This window comes from Mastomys coucha, unplaced genomic scaffold (genome assembly GCF_008632895.1).
Source record: "Mastomys coucha isolate ucsf_1 unplaced genomic scaffold, UCSF_Mcou_1 pScaffold21, whole genome shotgun sequence".
NCBI classification, from domain to species: domain Eukaryota; kingdom Metazoa; phylum Chordata; class Mammalia; order Rodentia; family Muridae; genus Mastomys; species Mastomys coucha.
The window spans coordinates 172,087,852-172,107,979 of record NW_022196904.1 but is presented as its reverse complement, the minus strand read 5'-3'; the positions used below and the strand labels follow the sequence as shown (position 1 = coordinate 172,107,979).

The window sequence follows — 20,128 nt, the reverse complement described above, 5'->3', positions numbered from 1 at the left end:
GAGAGAGAGAGAGAGAGAGAGAGAGAGAGAGGGAGAGAGAGGATTGCAGAGAAAGTAGTACTCCAAATTAATCTTAGAAACAAGTAGCTAGAGATATCAGTCTCCATCCCCCCTTTGTATCAGCACAGAGGTCCTAAGATGCCTAAGATGGCAGCTTCTACAGAGATCAGGGTGAGCTCCAGTAATGATCAGCCAAGAGAAAAGTGTCACCAGGGAGCTTACTGCAGGCTGGTGAGGAAGGGAATGAGGTGACGCTTGAGATTTAGAAGCAGGGACTTTGAAGGCCCTCGAAGTAGAGTGCAGGGCCTTGGATTGGAGCCTAGCACAGTGTTCCCCAGGTAGGGAGGGGCACTTAGGCCCAGATCTGCTCAGGTGGCAGGGCAAACCTTACAGCTCCTGAATGGTGAAATCCAAGAACTGGAGCTGAGGCTCAAATGGATGAAAGGAAAAGAATATATCTGCTCCTAACAGGATTTGCTCTCCTTTGAGACTCTTAATCCGGAAGACCAGGCCACAAGGGGATTTCCTCTGACCAGGTTGCTTTGCATTCAGTCTTCTCTGGGAAGAGAGAAGTGGGGAAAATAAGAGCATGCTGTGGCCCCTCTCCACAGTCCAGTGAGTGCACTGTGAGCTGAAGGAAAAGTAAGATACTTTACACACAAACACACACACACACACACACACACACACATACACACACACTCACACACTCATACACACACACACACTCACACACACATACACACACACTCACACACACATACACATACACACATTCACACACACTCACACACACATACACACACATGCACACATATACACACACACCCCACACCTTTGATAGGCTGTAAAAATATGCTTGTGGCAGATGCTACCATTTTTTTGAATCCTCTTCTATATTTAATAAAAAGATAATGGAGCATGAATCTTGTAACACGTGAGCCTTTTTGGACTCCTGTTTGGTGACTGGCTACACCTCAGGACAGCTACTTTCCCCAGAGCCCCTCATCTTGGTGTCCTACAAACTATCCTTCCAGAATTTGTTCCACCCTCAAATGCCTAGGGATGTTGGCTCTGTGTGGTCCTCCCTAATGCACTTTCTCAGACCAGATCCCCAGAGTGGAGGAGTGGGATGCACAAAGCTCTCTTAACCCTGATAATGCTGTCAGAGGTTCTCTGCTTTGGCGACACATTGGAAACACTTGAGGGTCAATAACTCTGGTATCGGCTGTCTGGGGTGAGGCCTAGGTATCAGAATGATTACAAATTCTCTATGACTCCACTCCCAAGCTTAATTAAGGCCCCTTCTTTAGCTTAGCCTATCTCCCATGGAGAAGTTGTACTGAAACCAACTGCCCATGCACTCACCGAGGAAGACAAGATGATGTGTGATGTCAGTGTGCTTTGTGGCTTGTGGAGTTGACATTGCTGCTCTGATACCCAGCACGACTTATTGAGCTTAGGTAAAGGAAGAACACAGGCCACCAGCAGCCAGAGCTCTCCCTTCCTGCTCTTCTCTCATGTTGAAGGTAGACAGGGGTGGTGTGCTGTTGACTGAAACGGAAGGCTGGACACTCTCTGTGTTGTGATTATAAAAAGAGAAAGCTATAAGAATATGTTCTGGCGAGGTGTGGGTGAAGGGGGTGCCTCTGCAGGTCCATGCCGAGGCATCCCTTCCCCCGAGGGATCAGACACATGCTGGTATATAGAATAGAGTTTATTTAGGGCATGGGGAGGGGAGTTAAGAGGGTAGCAGAGGTAGAGAAAGGCCAATAGAAGGAGATAGTAGGGAAGTAGGGGATGGCCATGACCACATGGAGAGAGGGAGGAAGGGAGGGGGAGGGGGGGCAAGGGGGCAAGAGGCAAGGTGGAGAAGCAGGAATAAGAGAGAGAGGAGGGGGCAAGCAGCCCCTTTTATAGGGCCAGGCCTACCTGGCCGTTGCCAGGTAACCATGGGGAGGAGCATACCTGGCTGCTGCCAGGCATCTGTGGGGGTGGAGTTTATACCGAATGCTAACACTCTGTTTCCTGGGCAATGAAGTATCAACTTGCTCCGACTAGAATGGCCACTAACAAGTTGTCAATAACCAGCTCTGGTATCTGTGAGGTGGTTGAACAGAGGCAGGCAGCCAATGGGGGTCAGTGCTTAGAGCCCCTGACAGGGGTTGGTTCAGATAATGACAGGACCTGTTGCCTATAGTAGCCAGTGATTAGAGAAATTACTCAGCAGACTTTTGTCTGAAGGAAGAAAGCTTAACATACTGGCCGGGCACTCCCTGCAGCCACTGAGAAACTCTTGAGTCTTAACTACTTGGAGCCAGGAAGAAAGAAAAGGAAAGAGAGAAAATTCATGCACATATATACATACATATCACAGTGAGTAAATGAAGCAAAAGACATATCTAATAAACTCATATATACAAGTACATACATACATGCATACATACATGTAGACAGACAAGACATATGCATTCATACATATAATGGATGGAACAAAACTCCAACAAGCAGGCTCCAAGCATATCTCTCTCTCTCTCTCTCTCTCTCTCTCTCTCTCTCTCTCTCTCTCTCTCTCTCTCTCTCTCTCTCTCCCCCTCTCTCTCTCTTTGACACACACACACACACACACAAAACTGGTAAATGGAACAAGTTCCAACACACACCGAGACAAGCTTTATATACATTCATACATACAGATTTGATAGATGGAACAATGTTTCAACAACTTTATTCTTTCTCCTATAGCCTGTATATCTAAGCAAAGTCTTTCAAGCAGTATAAAATTACAATGTGATTTTGTCCTAGTTTTCTTCTAGTGAGTGATTATAACATTACAGGTAAAGAAAACAAAATTATTCCCCCAACCCCACATGTATCTGTCACTAAGCAACTTGTTATACGTTAACAATGCAAGCAAGCAAGGGAGTTTTCTCAGCTAGTTTCTCTTGCTGGCAGGCAGCAATTTGTGGTTACAAAGAAAGGATTGTTTTATTATCTATCTTTAAAAGTAATCTTAAAAGAATCACAAATCTAAACTTATACACAAAAATCAGTCATATCTACTTTAAATCCTCAGAATGCATATCTACTCATCAGTAATTCTTATTAAATCATATCAGGACGATGAGGGCAAAAATGGGTATAAGAAATAAATATCTGTACTTAATGAAATTGGTAATGATTTGTTTATGTCTTAGAATCTGGGAAGAAACCAAGCAATTCATTTTGGGCATGAGTCACCTTAAATTAATAAATATAACTCAGGACATTCAGAACTAAGACTGGATGATTAAACGGCTAATGTGAGGCTAATTCATCACAAGAGTTTTGTGGCCAAAGTGGAAGAACACCTGTAAGGGTTAAAGATAGAAAAGGAATGATTTAGTGCTTTTGAATAACATATGGGAAAAATACAGGGTAGAAATTAGCAGAAAATGATAGAAGTCATTAAAATTAAAACTTTAAAGATTAAAAAAAAAGAAGGAAAGAAATTAATCATCAGCAGTCCAGCCATTACTCTCTAAGATTTTCTACATCAGAGCCAGTATCCAAAACATCTTAACCTAGCTTTACAAACAGTTTTATATTCCAAATGTTTTCTAAGAGTGGTGGTCATTGCGACAATCTACATCTCCAGGTTCTTTCCTAGGGTGGTAATTAAATCATAAATCTGCTCCAGCAGCAATGCCTGAAAGAGATCAAGCCCTATTGTTGTGAGTGCCAGAGATACTGCCCAGTGAGGGGCTGGAATTCCCCTTTGAGTTATCATACAATTCTTAGATTAAGAGGGATGTGAGGGCAGCAAGCAGAACAGAATGCCATAACAGCATAAAGTCCTCAGGACATGTGGTCCTCAAGGTCGTGCCTCAGAAGAGGTGAACCCATCATGGCTATGCTAACCGGTGGGCCAAATCCCATCCATGAGTTCCAAAGCCATCAGCCGTTCCTCCTGCACGGCCCTGCATGCCATCAAATGAAGTAGGATTACAAGGGTGTGGAGCGAAGGGAACACAGTATGGTGGGAACAGGGTTTGGTGGTTAGTATTGTGGAAAGCAGTACGGAAGTTCTGCCCTGCCAAAATCATAGAAAGAAAACTACCCTGTGATCCACACTCCCACTGCTTGACATATGCTGAGGGAAATGACGTCATTTGTCGGAGAAACAGTTGTTTACACCAGCACTATCCATAGGTGCAAAGAAACAGCAACCTGAGTGCCCACAACCAATAAAATTTGATGATACAAATTATAGGATGTTATTCAGTCTTTAAAAACATAACGGGGATGGGTAAGGAAGTGGAGAAAAAGGGATGGGCAAAGGTTGATCAATAATTAATAAGATTACAGGAATTTTTTTCCCTTTTCTTATTGAAAATAGATTTTGTCCATACAGTATATTCTGCTTATGGTCTCTCTACCACAACTCCCCCCAGATCCTCCCCACCTCCCCACGCACCCAAATCCACACCCTGTCATTTTCTCTGTCACTATAAGAAAGAGCTAAAGTGATCTTTAAAAAGAAAGAAAAGAAAAAAGAAAATAAATAAAATAAAAGCCAGAATAGGAAGGAAAAAAAAACAAAGAAAAAGAACATAAAATATATATAGACAGGGAGACACATGTATTTGCACATACAGAAATCCCATAAAACACAAAATCAGAAACCATAATATATAAGCAAAAGACCTATAAGGTTCAACAGTGCTCAGACAAATCATTATGAGACAAAAACCTCCCAAAATATCATTGAGCTCATTTTGTGTTGGGCACGAGGTCAGCCCTTAAGTGTGGATAATTAGTTTGATTGTACAATAGGTTTTGATATTCTAGGAAAAGGGAAATTTTGTTTCTACTATAGTGAAATGATAACTGTTTAAAGAGATCTGTAACATTTGGCCTCATGTGAACACTGTACAATGTATACATGTATACATGTATTGAAATGCTACATGTCAATTGAAATGAAAATACATTATATTTATTTTTAGTTGACTTAAAAATTGAGAATATTTCTGAGGCATCATCTGTATAGGCATGTATATTAAGTAGAAAATGCAAGGTCTAGAATGGCCTCAAGTGTATAAATTAGATGCTTCTCTATGCATCGGCCCTGGAAGCATGAGCGATTGTTCAAAGGAATGTTACCAGTGAAGACTGGAATTAAGACAAGCATTTTTAGTATTGTTTCCATAGTACCTTCCATGGGATCATTACACAGTCATGTGTACTAAATGGGTCTACTACTACAGAACCTTCTTAGGTTCTTTCACGCGGCACCCTGTCCGACATTCAAGCCTGTAGATGACATTGCTCTTTTATCTCCTCTGTAGCTTTCCCTTCTCCACAATGTCAGGCACACAGTTGGAATCAGATAGTACGTAAACTTCTTGAATTGGCCTTTCTTTTTCACTTGGCATATGTTTTAATATAAAATAGTCATAGGTCACAATCCATCATGAAGGAAGTCAGGACAGGAACTCAAGGTCATGGAGGCGAGCTACATACTGGCTACGTACTGGCTACGTACTGGTTTGCTCCATGTGGCAAGCTTAGCCTGCTTTCTTTCTTCCTTTTCTTTCTTTCTTTCTTCCTTCCTTCCTTCCTTCCTTCCTTCCTTCCTTCCTTCCTTTCTTTCTTTCTTTCTTTTTCTTTCTTCCTTTCTTCCTCTCTTTCTTTCTTTCTTTCTTTCTTTCTCTCTCTCTCTTTCTTTCTTTCTAAAGATTTATCTATTTATCTATCTATTTATTTATTTATTTATTTATTTATTTTATGTATATGAGTACACTATAGCTATTCAGATGGTTGTGAGCCTTCATGTGGTTGTTGGGAATTGAATTTAGGACCTCTGCTTGCTCCGGTCAGCCCCGCTTGCTCAGCCCCTATAGCTGTCTTCAGCTGCACCAGCAGCTGGGATCACCTACCACAGTGAGCTGAGCTCTCCCACATCAGTTATCAATCAAGTAAATACCCCCAGGCTTGCCCATGGGCCAATGTGGTAGCGACATTTTCTCAACTGAGCTTCCATCTGCCCAGATGACTCTATCTTGTTTCATGAAGCCCTTCAGCACACTAGGAAAGTGTTCTACCATTGAGTTACATTCACAGACCCAGAGTTGTCTATCCAGTGATGGGTTAGGACCCAGCATGCACCTTACTGCCAAACAGCATCTCCAGCTTCAGCCATTCAAGTTGCAGCGCCCAATGTCATCAACTCCTTCGTGATTTCTAGAGTACCCATTAGAAATGACAAAGTTGCCCCGAAACCCTAGTCATGTTATGTGAACATGATTTCATTTTAACCTCAGGTGTGAGATGTGGGGCTGCTTCAGATCATCCACAGCAGCTGATTATTTGCCTTGTGTTTGCTCTGGCAGGACGATGATTCTGCCTGCTGCAGATAGTTTAAATCTGAGGACTCTGGAGAGGGTATAAATGCCAGAGTCTGGAGAAGGATAGGGGGTGTTCTGAAGGGGGATGAGGAAGAGGAAAAAGAGAATGGAAGAGGAGGAAAGGGAGGAGGAAGAGGAAGAGGGAGGAGGAAGGAAGGAAGAATGAAAAAGGAGGAGAGAAGAAAGCTGCTGCTTCCCCCCTGCTGCTCCTGGTTGGTGGTGTTGTGGTTTGGGAGTGATCGGGAGCAAAGAGCAAGGCGACAAGAAGAAGTTAGCGATATCTTGACTGTGAAGATTGGACTTGCCCCCCAAAACTCAATGTCCCTAGCAGGAAGTAGTTTAAAGATGTCTACGCCCCCTTCCTCCCTCTAACCTTCTTTCTCTCCTACCTAGTGTTGGAGGAGAGGGTTAGAAGAAAGGAAGAGATAAAAGAAACCAAATAAAATAGCTGTAAAAAATATGCCAGCATTAGTTTGTGATCCAAATAGGACCAGTGCCTTTTATTGATGAAGGTAAAAATTGTATTGCAAAAATTAGCCTAGATGTTAATATTTTATGTTTGTGATTTTTTTTTAACAGACAGCTTCAAAAGATGGTCCATGATATTAAGAACAATGAAGGTGGAATAATGGACAAGATAAAAAAGTAAGTTTGTCACTATTATTTCCATGTAATAAGTCAGTTGGTGCTGAGTGGAAAGCAAAGCTCTGCCAGCCAGAGGAGACCATGGTATCTCTCCCTGTCTTATTAGGGGCAGGAAGCCATAGTGGCTAGGGCTCCATCTGGAAACAGGTTAGTGAGTGAAGTGGACCGGGATCTACCATCCCCATCTCCCTGAGGAGGGATGCTGGGCCCACACAAGGCACCTAGCAGGAGAACCACTTGATGACTGCTGAGCTGAGGCCCAGGTATAAAACTGGAGAAGTCAGTAAGAACAGAGGCAACCCAGCCTGGCTTCTCTTGTTCAGCGTTATCTCCGTGCTGCTGAGGCAAGCAGGCCTCGCTTTCTGGTGATGCCTTATCACCGGTCCGCAGCTTGGTTTCTGCTTTGTTAATTGTTGCCTTAAAACCACGTTCCATCAGGCTCTTGAAGAAGCAAAGCCACAATCCTGGGTTTTCATGTGCACCAAAAAACCCTTAATTTAAAACACACACACACACACATACACACACACACACACACATGCACACTCACACACACGTACACACATGCACAATGCACACTCACACACACACGTACACACACATGCACACACACATGCACGTGCACACACACACATGCACATGTGCACACACACATGCACACTCACACACACGTACACACATGCACAATGCACACTCACACACACGTACACACACATGCACACACACATGCACATGTGCACACGCACGCATACACACACACCACAGAAATTGTATATATTTCTTGCATTCACTATTCAAAGTCTAAGTCAAGATGAAAAGAGAAATAGCATTTTTTTGTTTGTCTTTTGAGACAGGGTCTCACTATGTAGCCCTGGATGGCTTTTCAACATGCAGACCAGGCTGGTCTAAAATCCAAAGAGAGATCGTCACCTCTGCCTCCTGTGTGAGTGCCAAGATTAAAGGTGTTCAATATCACCCTCTGCCTATTGTTCAACTTTTAAATTTGCTTCTTTTTTTTTAATGTAATACAAATCCACCATGAAAACAATTTGACGAATTTGAAATGTATCTGGACTGCTCACTTTCACATAGTTCCTCTCTAAGCCCCTCCCCCAAACAGGCATCATCCAGTGCGTTATCCCAGTGATTCATGCACACTTATCTACACTTACGCAGGCATGCATACGCCAACACTGCGTGTGCTTACTTACACACAGGCATTTTTATCTCAAGCAGCATCATATTGCATATATGGTTCTCCCAGCTTGTGGTGTTGGTGTTACCATGAACCTCTTTATTAGTATGAAAAGATAAACCATATTATTTGTAAGTGCTGCCTAGAAGTCTGCTGTAACTGCATTAGGATTAAACAAACCAACTATAGATCAGTGGGTGCGTTAAAGGGGAGGGTGTGAGTTTGAACTGATAACTTCTCTGGAGTGATAGTTTTCTATCAACCAAAATTCCCTAGTCATTCCTTTCCATTTAATTGTCAAAGATAATACTCCAGCGAGGGTCTTCTCAGACTTCAAGTGCTCCATTAACCTGAACTCTTGAAATAAAAGGTCTAAGTGGACGGTAAAATTTTATCACTATTGCTAAGTTTCCCTCCCCCCAATTTTACGCCAATGGCAGCATAGGCCTGTTCATTTCTCCATGTCTGTAGACCAGTGTATTCGTTCTCTTTGACTGTTTTTAGATCCTAACGTACAGGAGCCTCAGCATACATGGGGATTGGAAGGCAGAGGCTGTGGTCCTCTGTGAGGGGAAGGGGTCATCTTGTAAAGGAAGACAGGTTCTGTCCTGGGGCTGGCAGACACGTGAGGTCATTTCGGTTTACCCTTTCCACTATGGAATCTCATTCCCCACACTAGCCACTGTCAGAGTCACTAGCAATTGTGGGTTGCCCCAGCTGCCAGATTTGCAACTCCCATGTTCTCAGTGGTGTAAGGTTTCTCTCTCATGTTCAGTCATATGACAGAAGCCATGGGCGGCCAATGTTCCTAACAGTCTCTATTTCAAACATTGAAGCATACTCATACTGTCCCTAGAGCGTGTGTGTGTGTGTGTGTGTGTGTTACATGCACACATACACATGCACATAGAAACAAGTCCTGGGTTTTGGGTGTCCTCCTTTATCGATCTCCAGTTTACAACTTTGAGGAGACAGGGCATGTTACAGAACTGGAAACTCACTGTTTCTGCTAGGCTTGGCTGGCCAGAGAGCTCTCGAGATGTGTTTCTCTCTCTGTCACCAAATTCTGTGGTTACAGAGAGGCACAGCCATGCCTGGCTTCTTGTGTAGGTAACGGATATGAATTCATGTTGTCATGGTGGCAGGGCAAATGTTCTTACCCTGACTCCCCAAGCGTCTTCCTACCTCTACAGTGCTTTTCTTGAAAAGCCATGTTTCTGGCCACCATGGCCATTACCATGGAAGTCAAGGACTCCTTGCCTCAAGGATCCCTTGTAACACCGGACCAACATTCTCCCTTGAGAGGAGGAAGCATGGTTGAGCACACTGTTTCCTCTCTCACAAAGACTGAGATATGAAGTGTTGGGTTTGGTGTAAAGAACCGGCTACTCATTGATTTCAAAATACACCTTTTATTCCTGTCTTGTGGTCATGCCATTCTTTTTACTTCATTCTCCCTCTGTCTCTCTGTCTCTCTTTCTGTGAGTGTGTTGCATGTACATGTTTGTATGGGTGTGTGCACATTTGCGTGTAAGTGCATGTGCATGTGTGGACATGTGCGTGTGTATGTGTGTGTATGTGTGCGTGTATGGAGGCTAGAACCCCATGTTCCTCTCCCACTCTCCACCTTAGTTTTCTGAGACAGTGTCTGTCACTGAACTGCAGCTCACCAATTCAGCTAGACTGGCTAGCCAGCAAACTCTCTGAATCCTCCCCTTTCTAGCCACCAGCTCTGGATTCACAGGCAGGCACACCACGCCCATATTTTATGTGAGTGGGTGCTGGGCATCCAAACACAGTCCTCACGCTTGTGCAGCATGCACTTACTGATCAGTCTCTCCATTCTTAACTTTGTCTTTCATGCCCAGATGAATTGAGCTGTTAAAATGGTCTCCTCTTTTGACTCGGGGATGGGAGTGAATGGTAACTGGCTTGAGCGTTTTGAAATTTTGCTCTTCCTGGACATCACACCTCCTTTTGTTCCCGTTTCTCTTCCCTTTGATTTCTTTGATGATCTCTTTGTAGACTTCATCACAAGTTTAGTTCTGTGAGAGTTGTTAGCTTATGATGAGAATGGGAGCAAAAATAGATATGAAAGCGTGTGGTGAGCGAGGGAGGACTCCCAAACAAAACCAAATACTGTTACTTTTACAAACTGCAATTTTGGTTTCTAAGGAATTTTGTGTATTTCTAAAATACACAAAAAATTTTTTAAAAGAAGAAATGCAATAGATATATAATTGGTACCACATATATTGCTTCTATAAAAGGAAATAATATTTTAGTAATTAAAGGCTACTGGATATGCTTTATATGTGTGGGCTTTAAATTTCATTAAGGAAACCATTCTTAAGTAACATAGGTAATTATTATTAATTAGTAATTTACTATAAACATTCTGTCTTGAGATGACACTTGGCTATTTGTTATGGGTTTTGTTTTGTTTTATTCTAATGCTGGGACTAGAACCCAGGGCCTTACACATGCTAAGTAAGTGTTCTACCACTAGGCCATAGCCTAGACCCCAGGTGTCATGTTTTGAAATGGTGAAAATGGTTTTTGTTCAAACTTTGAATGAAGCACTTTTTTTAAAAATTTATTTATTTATTGTATATGAGTAAACCGTAGCTGTCTTCAGACACACCAGAAGAGGGTATCCGATCTCATTACAGATGGTTGTGAGCCACCATGTGGTTTCTGGGAATTGAACTCAGGGCCTCTGGAAGAACAGTCAGTGCTCTTAACCTCTGAGCCATCTCTCCAGCCCAAGTGAAGTACTTTTTATTAATGATTTTTCCCTTTCTTTTTAAAAAAAATATTTGTGAACTATTAAAACACAGTTCATCTTCTCTTATTGCCCTGTCAGCCAATGAGAACCGATCTTCCTTGAGTCACTGAATGCAGTGTTAATTAGTCGTTGGGCCTCACAGAACCCTTCCATGTTTCTGCCTGACTTGGGCCAAGTCATAGGCTCCCTGTGTACTCAGGAGAATACTGGCTTCAATAGATAACAATACACTAAACTTAATGCAATGGGTGTAAAAGATGTTCTAGTAGTTGTCTATCTCTTATCTCTTTGTTGGCCTGTGTTGTGAGCCTTGGCAACAGCTGTCCTGCCCACTGACCCTTGTTCTACCGGTTCTCATCCACAGGCTAAAAGTCAAAGGACCTCCAAGTGTTCCTCGAAGGGACTATGCATTAGGTAAGGATATTTCTGCAGTATATTAGCTGGCTTTCGTCTAGTGCTCATACGCATTCCTTGGGAAGGATAATATGCTATACTCATTTGAAAGCAAAGGAAGCTCAGCCTGATTTTAAGAACAGCCATATCAATGGGGCCTTTAACTAAAGTGCAAATGAACTCTGCCCATTCATCCACTCACACATTTACCTATCCATTTACCCACCTATCCACTTATCTGTCCATTGACCTACTTACCCATCCATTCACCCACCTACCCATCATCCATTTACCTATCCATTTATTTGTCTATTCACACATACATCTATGTGTCTATGTAGCTATTTATCAAACACACCCCATGTGCCAGGCATATATAAGGTATTAAGAAGAAGCCGTACTTACAAGTGACTTATAGTTTCTACTGCCACAGAAATGATAGCCCTAAAGGGAAGACAGATGATGTTAGAAATATCTACAATTTCATGTAGTCTGGAAAGTGTAGTCCTGTGCAGTCCATGGCAGTAGGGACTAATCTACCCTGCATAAAAAGCTATTTAAGGAGTCAGATGGCTCCGTCAGTAAAGTATTTGCTATGCAAGCATGAAGACCCAAATTTGATGCCCAGAAACACATAAAAAGCTGGGCATGGTGGCATTTATGTGTAGTCCCAGTACTAGGGATGTGGAGATAGACAATACCGGGGACTTGCTGGGTGACCATTCCCAGTGAGAGAGCCTGTCAGAAGCAGCAGAGGAATCCTGAGAAGTGGCACTCAAGACAGACCTCTGAATGCCTCCTACACCAGCACATAGACAGCTCCATTTGAACTGGAATCAACTTTGGCTGCGAAAAGACTAATCTTGAGATTAATAGATTTGTAGCAATGGTGATCCAAGACCTTTTACTCAATACCTTTGTCTAGAATAGACAGAAACACACACTGCCAAGCATTTAGCAAGTTTATACAGATAACCAAGGGATTCCTGTGGAGCAGGAAACTAAGAAATGGGGATTTTTGTCCAGGAATTCAAAAATCTATGTAATCCATAAGTCAAGGAAATCTGTTTGCCAACCATGGCTAAGTGAGAACAAACCATTCTTCTGTCCCAAGATGGGAAAGAAAACAGCTCTGACCTTTTTAGTGTCCAAACAGGAATGTGGGGAAATCATAGAATGATGGATTCTTGTAAGAGGTGATTCAGGCCAACATCTAGTCTGGACTTATTCCTACCCCCATCATCGGTATCCTCACAAATAAGGTCGCCTCCCAGGAGGTTTCCAGAGCTTACTTGATCCCCGAGAAATGGGCAGCCCTTACGGGATGTAGGTGTTATTCCTCTCTAATGTCTCCTATTGGCCACCCAGTTCAAGCTCTGAAGTCTCAAAAGGCAGTAACAGAGCTGGCCCGTGTAGTGTCAAAGCAGACACTTCAGAAGTGATGTCACTTGAACAGTTTACTCTGGAGAATAAATATCTGCATGTGCTTCAGCTTTGATCCACTCAACAAATATGTCACAAGTTTGTCCTGGGTGGCAGTGGGTAAAGTGCTTGCCATACAAGTATGAAAATCTGAGTTTCGATCCCCAGAAACCACAGAAGGCTAAATATTGTAGCAGTCTGTAACCTCAGCACTCACAGGACAGGAGCAGAGACAGAATTCCCAGAAGTTCCTAGGCCAATTAGCTCAACACACACACACACACACACACACACACACACACACACACGCATACACACACATTCATGCACACACACACACACACACACACACGCACACATGCACACACACACGCACACACATGCACACACACACAGGCACACTCACGCTGGCATACACACACATGTACACATACACATACATACACACATACACACACATGTGCAAGCACACATATTTTAAAAATAAGTAATTTCCCAAGCATGATGGCTGTTATGGAAAACAGGAAGAAGATGTCAGGGTGCAGTGGCAAAGAATCAGATGGGAGACAACTTTCTGGGGATGGTCTCTCTGAGGAGATGACATCTGATTCAAGTGCTAGGAGATGAATTGCAAGCATATCTGTCTCTTGTAGATGAACCAGCAGCATTAGAGATGACAGACTCAAATGCTGGACCTCAGAGTCAGTCTTCAAAGGCTCAACTGGCTAAAAGAGGGACATCTCTCATCACGGTTACTTGGTCATCCCTTCTCCATGGCCACCTCCTTCTGTCTTCTTTGGTAAAAGACAGGAAACATCTGCTGTGTTTTCATCTTTTTGCCTAAACCAAGTGCCATGGGGCTCTTTGTCAAGTCCTACTACTCCTCGCAGAAAGGGCAAGCCTTCATCTCAATCCTGCTGATTCCACCTTCAAGTATCTTTCCTCTCTGTTGCCATGGCTATAGGTTAGACCCTCACCATGTCTTGTTTGTCATTGGACAGAGCTTCTAAGTGGCCTTCAACATCTGATTCCATTCCTAGTTCTCATCACCATCGGAGAATTGAACCATAATATAGTTCTCTTCATCTTGGCCCACTGAATTCTCTTGGCTCACCAGAGTGCAGTCACAGGTCACAGGGCTAGTGACAAGGTCCTCTCATGTCTAGCCACTAACTGGCTATGTAACTGTGGACGTCACTCCAGTTCATCCTTGTCATTGAATGGAGATCTGCTGGGTTTTGGTCCTGATGCTACAGCAAATTTCTCTGACATTGGCTTTAGGAATATGTGTCTTCCCATCTGCAGGACACCAAGAAGTGTTCTCTTTGACCTCAAACACCTGATCTTTTCCTGAAATGTTCCATTTAGCCTTTTCTTGTATGGTACCGGGGCTCAAAGCCAGGACCTCATATATGCTAGGCAAGTGCTTTACATCTGAGCTATAGACCCAGCCCATCCATGTAGCCTTGATATCAATATATCCGGGTCTCTTGGAACAGGAAAATGGCTTGCTCCACAGTCTGATCCCTAGTTTGGTGGCAGCCAGTCAACTAGGAGCTTGATAGACACACATAGCCTCCACCCTGCACCCAACTACTGAGTCAGAATTAGCAAGAACTCCTACATGTTAAAGTGAAACAACCCTACTTTAAACCAAATTCACCCAAGTTCCCGGTCTTACAGATCAGCCTCGCGCACTTTGCCAACAGAGCCTCTTCCCACTCTTTGCTCTTCCCCTTGACCCTTGGAAACTATCCTTTTGGCAAAACCAACTTCACCACTTGCAGTTGTGTCCCTCCTTGTCCTGTCCTTCCCCACACTTAGATATCCGTGATCCAGGGCCGTTTTAGGCTGTTGCCTTTATGTTTTGGGGTTCCCATTCAACCACATCCTCCAGCTCAGAAATCAGCCCCAAAGTCTCTCAATCCAGGGACTCTCCAGGGACTTCAAAAAAAAAAAAGAGACAGACAGACAGACAGACAGGCAGACCTGTAAGCCAAATCCCAAACCTCTCCAAGTTGCTTTTGCTTATTGTATAGGCAAGGAGACACAGTAAAGAGACTGCCAACAACACGACTGCTCCAGGGTACGATTAGGGGAAAGGTCCTACTGTGCATAAGAGAAAGAAAACGTACAGGGGCATCTGGAAGAGTCCAGAGTGGGGGAGGGGCCTGGCTATCTGCAAGAGAAGGGGGAAGAACTGGAGAAGAGAGAAGAGTGTACAGATGGGGGTAGGAAGAGAATAAATAGTGCACAGGGTGGGGGTTGGGAGAGAATAGTGCATAGCGGATAGCGAGAGAATAATGCACAGGGGGGATAGGAAGAGAATAACGCACGGGGATGGTGAGGGTGGTAGGGAGAGAATAGTGCACAGAGGGGCAGTAATAAAGAAAGCAGGGGTCTGAGGCAACAAGCCCCAGGACAGAGGCTGAAATATGTGACAAGTACTTGTAAACAGGGACTGTGGGAGTCTGGGCGTCAGCCTGGGCCTGCAGCCACAGGTACATGTCAGAGGAGAGCCATTGTCCCTTCTACCAGGGGTAAGGAAAAAAAATATTCCTTTTGGCAAATGGGAAACAGTTTCCCCGAATCCCTGAGAATAACCACCAGAAACCCCCTAGAGTCCAGTGTGAGCTGGGCCTAGACTCAGTTTTGGAGTGAGTCAGTGGGCCTACCCTTTGGGAGGAGAATTGAGTACCTTCTGGACCTGACAGTTATAGAGTTTATCAAAGCAAAAAAAAATGGACAAGTGTAATGTTCCAGAAGTGTCCTTTGACAAAGGCAGGCCTAGGTAAAGGACCCTACTGTTCTGTTCCTGTGGGGCTTATCTTTTGTGCTTTAGGTTAAGCTTTCTGAGAAAGAGATTAGAAAAAAAGTAAAAATAAAAAAAGAATTGATGATAGGGCTGTAATTACTGTTCAAGGTCACAGAAAAGCGCCAGCTTTGGTGCGTGTGGGCAGTGTGCTCAGGGGTCTATGGGTAGACAGGACATGTGCCTGTGGGTCAGCCACAGCTGGCCAGCTGGATTCATGCTTTTCGCTTTGTGTCCCTCTCCTGTTACAGACAGCCCTGCAGATGAAGAGGAGCAGTGGTCAGATGACTTTGTGAGTGTGTGCTCTGGAATCAGGAGGGTGGGCAGCCTTTCGGGGGACACCTCTTAAGGCTTCTCTCTGGAGCAACACGGGGAGGGAGGTGGGTCTCAGAAGGACTGAAACCCCCCCCCCCTTGGTAGGTGGCAGTGACCTCCCTGAGAGCTGACTTGACCCAGTGCTCACCAAAAACCAGGCTGAATGCTTTTACATGCAACCTTGATTTACTCCACCATGATATTCTAGATATCATGGGGAGGTAGATATTCTAACCCCATTCTTTGAGCTCACAGACTCACAAAACCAGAAGTAGCACATGCATTTAAATAGTCTGCACTGATAGGCCTACTTCTGACCTAAGCTGCTTTACCCCCTGACACCAGACAGGAGAACCGCCAAAACAAAGAGTTAATGCCAGAGCTGGTACACACATATAATCTCAACACTTGGGAGGCCAAGGCGGGAAGACTTGAGAGTTTTAGGTCAGTCTGGGTTACCTGGAGAGTTTGAGGCCAGGCTACTAAACAAGCAAAACTCTATTTTCTAATGGAATTAATGATAGGCAGAGGTGCTTCTAGAACCAGAAAGGAACATTTCATTAACTTGCAGTTCCCAAACTCAAACCTGGGCCTCAGAACCGTACCTGCTATGACCGAAAGAAAACATCAGCCATGCTTCCCAGGTCACAGAGTGAAAAAGAGGGACCTAGCCATAGTGACCCTGGCAGGATACAGCAGAATAAACTGTCACCCTTCCCCAAATGGCCCTGTAGTGTGCAGGGGGCCTGCAGCTGCACCTGATGGGAGCTGAGTCTTGTTGAGACCACACATTTAAAGTTTTCTTCAACATGCTCGCATCCATTCACAATGTACCTTCCACAATGTTACCATGCTCTGGTCTGAGTTTCAATTTGTGAGGGACCCTAAACACACCACAGCCCCACCTTATATATAAGGAAGCAGAGGTCACAAGGACAGAACTGACATTGCTACTCTCCCTCTCCGGGATGGCCGACGACTCAGAATGAAGAGTTCCAGGCCAGTGTCTAGAATCGAATCTGTGTTCACCACCTGGAGTGGATGTGGTCTTTAAGACAGCAGTTCCTCCTCCTTCAACCGCAGAAAAAGAAAAGAAAAATAAGGGGAAGGGTGATCTCATTGCGGGTCACTCGGGCAAGAAGTTCCTCCTAGAACCCAGTGTAGCGGAAACCAGAGTGTCGCGGCTGCGCCCCCTGCTGGCTTCAGTGCAAGATCACACATCTGCGGCAGGAGGGAGAAGGCAGCTGAATTACAATTTTTTTGTTTTGTTTTGTTTTTGTTTTTGTTTTTCCGAGATAGTTTCTCTGCATAGCTCGGGCTGTCCTGAAACTCACTTTGTAGACCAGGCTGGCCTCGAACTCAGAAATCAGCCTGCCTCTGCCTCCCAAGTGCTGGGATTAAAGGTGTGCACCACCACTGTCTGGCAGTTAATATGTTTGGAGTTATTTAAAATTTATATTGAGAAAAACGTATGTATTTTTAGTATTGCTGTAGACAAGCATCTACATAAGACTGTTAAATTGATTGTTGTTTTATATCAAACAACTTTTATAATACTCATTTCTATTGTTATAATATTTTGTAAATTTTAAAGTATGACAAAAAAAGGTATTGTAGGTATTGAAGGGGGTCTCTGGAAGGAATTGGGGTACAAAGGGGAAAGAAGAATGTGATTTAATTCTGTTTACTTAAAATATGTTTTTAAATGTTAACAAATTCAGATAAATTGAAATCATGTATCTTTTCTCATCAAAATGCAATAAAACTTAAATCAATAAAAAAAAGAATTTGAAAAACAGCAAGGATAGGTATATGGAAGGGTTTAGAGAGAGAAAGGGGAGGGGAAAATGGTGTAATTATATTATAACCTCAAGAAATAAAAGAAGTAATCTTTATAAAGAAGGCATAGGTCGAGGAATACAAAGAAAAATTAACCCAGAGAGTAGGGACTGACCTACCCTAAAGTTAAACAGTCAAGGTTAACAAAGATTGATTAAATTGCCCTAGCAGTTATTTTTACTTTGGGGGGGGTCTCTGCTGCAGATAGGATGAAACACAGGTTTGCTCTTAGAGCTTTTAGGCCAGACAGAGGAACCCCATTATAACATCCCAATGCAAAGGAGACAAGTGTCCGTCTATCTCTGCACTGCAAAGTCCTGTGTGATCAAGGCAGGAGCTGCATGGAGCAGCTCCTCAGATACGAACAGTCTCCCTCAGCCTCTGCTTCCTGTCCTCTGCCGCAGGAACCACTCCTGCCTCCTAAGGTGGGATCTAGTCCCTAGACAGCACTTGCAGGAATACCAAGCACAGTGCTTACATTCGCAGGACAGTGACTATGAAAATCCAGATGAACATTCAGACTCCGAGATGTACGTGATGCCCGCAGAGGAGACGGGCGACGATTCCTACGAGCCGCCTCCCGCGGAGCAGCAGACACGCGTGGTCCATCCAGCCCTGCCCTTCACGAGGGGCGAGTATGTAGGTGAGGCCACTGTTAACGCTGGGACCCCAGGGGAGCGTTTTATTCTCCAGGTTGGGAGCATTGAACAGATTCTCTGAACTGATAAAGTATACCCTAAGGATTGCTCTCCCCCGCCCCCGCCCTCATAGCCCCACAAGAAGTCAACCCAGACATTAGTCCTGTTTCTCCTAGGATCTCCTTCATCTAAGGCTCTGGAGTTTCTGAGAAGCCCACACGGAAGAACAGTGCCCTTCTAGGACCCGAGTGTCCATAAAAGCCCCTTATTTGTTCTAGCACAGACAGCTTTGCACACAGGTCATCTAGGCTGTGGATGTCCTCTGGGGGGTGGGAGGGTCAGTGAGCCCTGGGCCTGCAATCAACCTCTTAGGTCAGTTAACCCTGTACAATCTGGCTTTGAGGCATGCTTTTGGTGAGCCATCAAGAAGTCTGGCATGGTAGCCCAGGTCTATAATCCTAGCTGGTGAATGGGGATAAGGCAGGAGGATCCCAAGTTTCAAGCCTGGGCAACTTAGCAAGACCATACCTCAAAATAAAAAGTTAAAACACAAAACATAAACAGACAAAAACCAGGCTGGGAGTGTGGGTCAGTGGTAGAGTTCTTACCTAGCTTGTATAAGGCATCAGAAGGAACGGTAAAATCATTTCTGCTCTTATCGTAGCAAGGGACTAGGTTCTCCAAAGGCAGGGATACTGAGAATGTTCATGACCAGGGCGCGTTTGCACGTGTGCAGCAAGATCATTCTCACCCTTGTCGGCAGCCTCTCCACAGGGTACCCGTTGATGCTGGTTCTGTGTCCCATAATTAGTCTGTTGGGCCCTTACTTCAGCCAGAACCATGCTCAGACCTGAGCATTTAGCAGTGAGCAAGGCAGTATACCCTTGCTGTGTTCTATGTAGTACAAGGCAGTGCTTTATAGCCATGGGCTCTTATCCCTGTTAGTCTGGTAGAACAGGGATGCATCTTCACTGTATAAGGCAAGAAGAGACTGCAGGCAGGGAGCTAACTGTGCCAAGGTTATGTAGGTAGGGAACTTGGGTGTGAGCTAGGCCTTAGGCATCCACAGTGGCCTGCCTTAAAGCCTCGCTCCATGCGCGCCCCCACTGGATGTGGTAAATGAGTTTGTTCACTCATTGCAATGATCCCGATAGGGAAGAGGCTGTATGAGGTATGCACTGCAAACCAGAGGCCACAGTTCAATTTTTTCAAAGCCTGCCTTCTATGTCTTGCTAGTTCTCATGGGTTTAAACATTGCGTCGAAAATTCTATATAAACACCGAGAGCTGCAAACAAATAAAACTGGCAAAGCAGATGTCCTAGTGTGTGAGCACAGTAAATGTGACATTGGTCACCTTCCTCAGACAATGGAGAAATAAGCGGTGGGAGCAGGAAGGAGCACCAAGAGAAGCATGGCATGGTGTCAAGTGTGACAGGCAATGTAGCGCCACAGGAGGTAGCAGGACATCCAGCAGCTCAAGGCAGCACACTGCCTAGGATAGGGAATGCCAGGGCATCCGCATGCTAAGAACTTCCGAGGATTTGTCAGTCTAATCAGAACTCCGCCCAAAGTGTCGCTGGGGAGGCTGGGTATCCGAAGCCTTCACTGTGCATGATGGGATCAGATCCATTTATTAGGCAGCCATGCCGCACTGGCTTTGTTCACTGCAGTTTTTCTTATTCCTACAATTA

General features: G+C 44.3%; 1 protein-coding gene across 1 annotated transcript in view; it reads left to right on the top strand.

The window, feature by feature from the left end:
• The window catches only part of Blnk (B cell linker), a 69,821-nt gene that overhangs the window by 17,077 nt on the left and 32,616 nt on the right, over positions 1 to 20,128 (top strand). The window contains exons 2-5 of the mRNA XM_031390297.1: positions 6,969 to 7,034; positions 11,382 to 11,431; positions 15,896 to 15,936; positions 18,285 to 18,441. Of these exons, the coding sequence (XP_031246157.1) occupies positions 6,969 to 7,034; positions 11,382 to 11,431; positions 15,896 to 15,936; positions 18,285 to 18,441 (314 nt within the window). The remainder of the gene's footprint in view (positions 1 to 6,968; positions 7,035 to 11,381; positions 11,432 to 15,895; positions 15,937 to 18,284; positions 18,442 to 20,128) is intronic.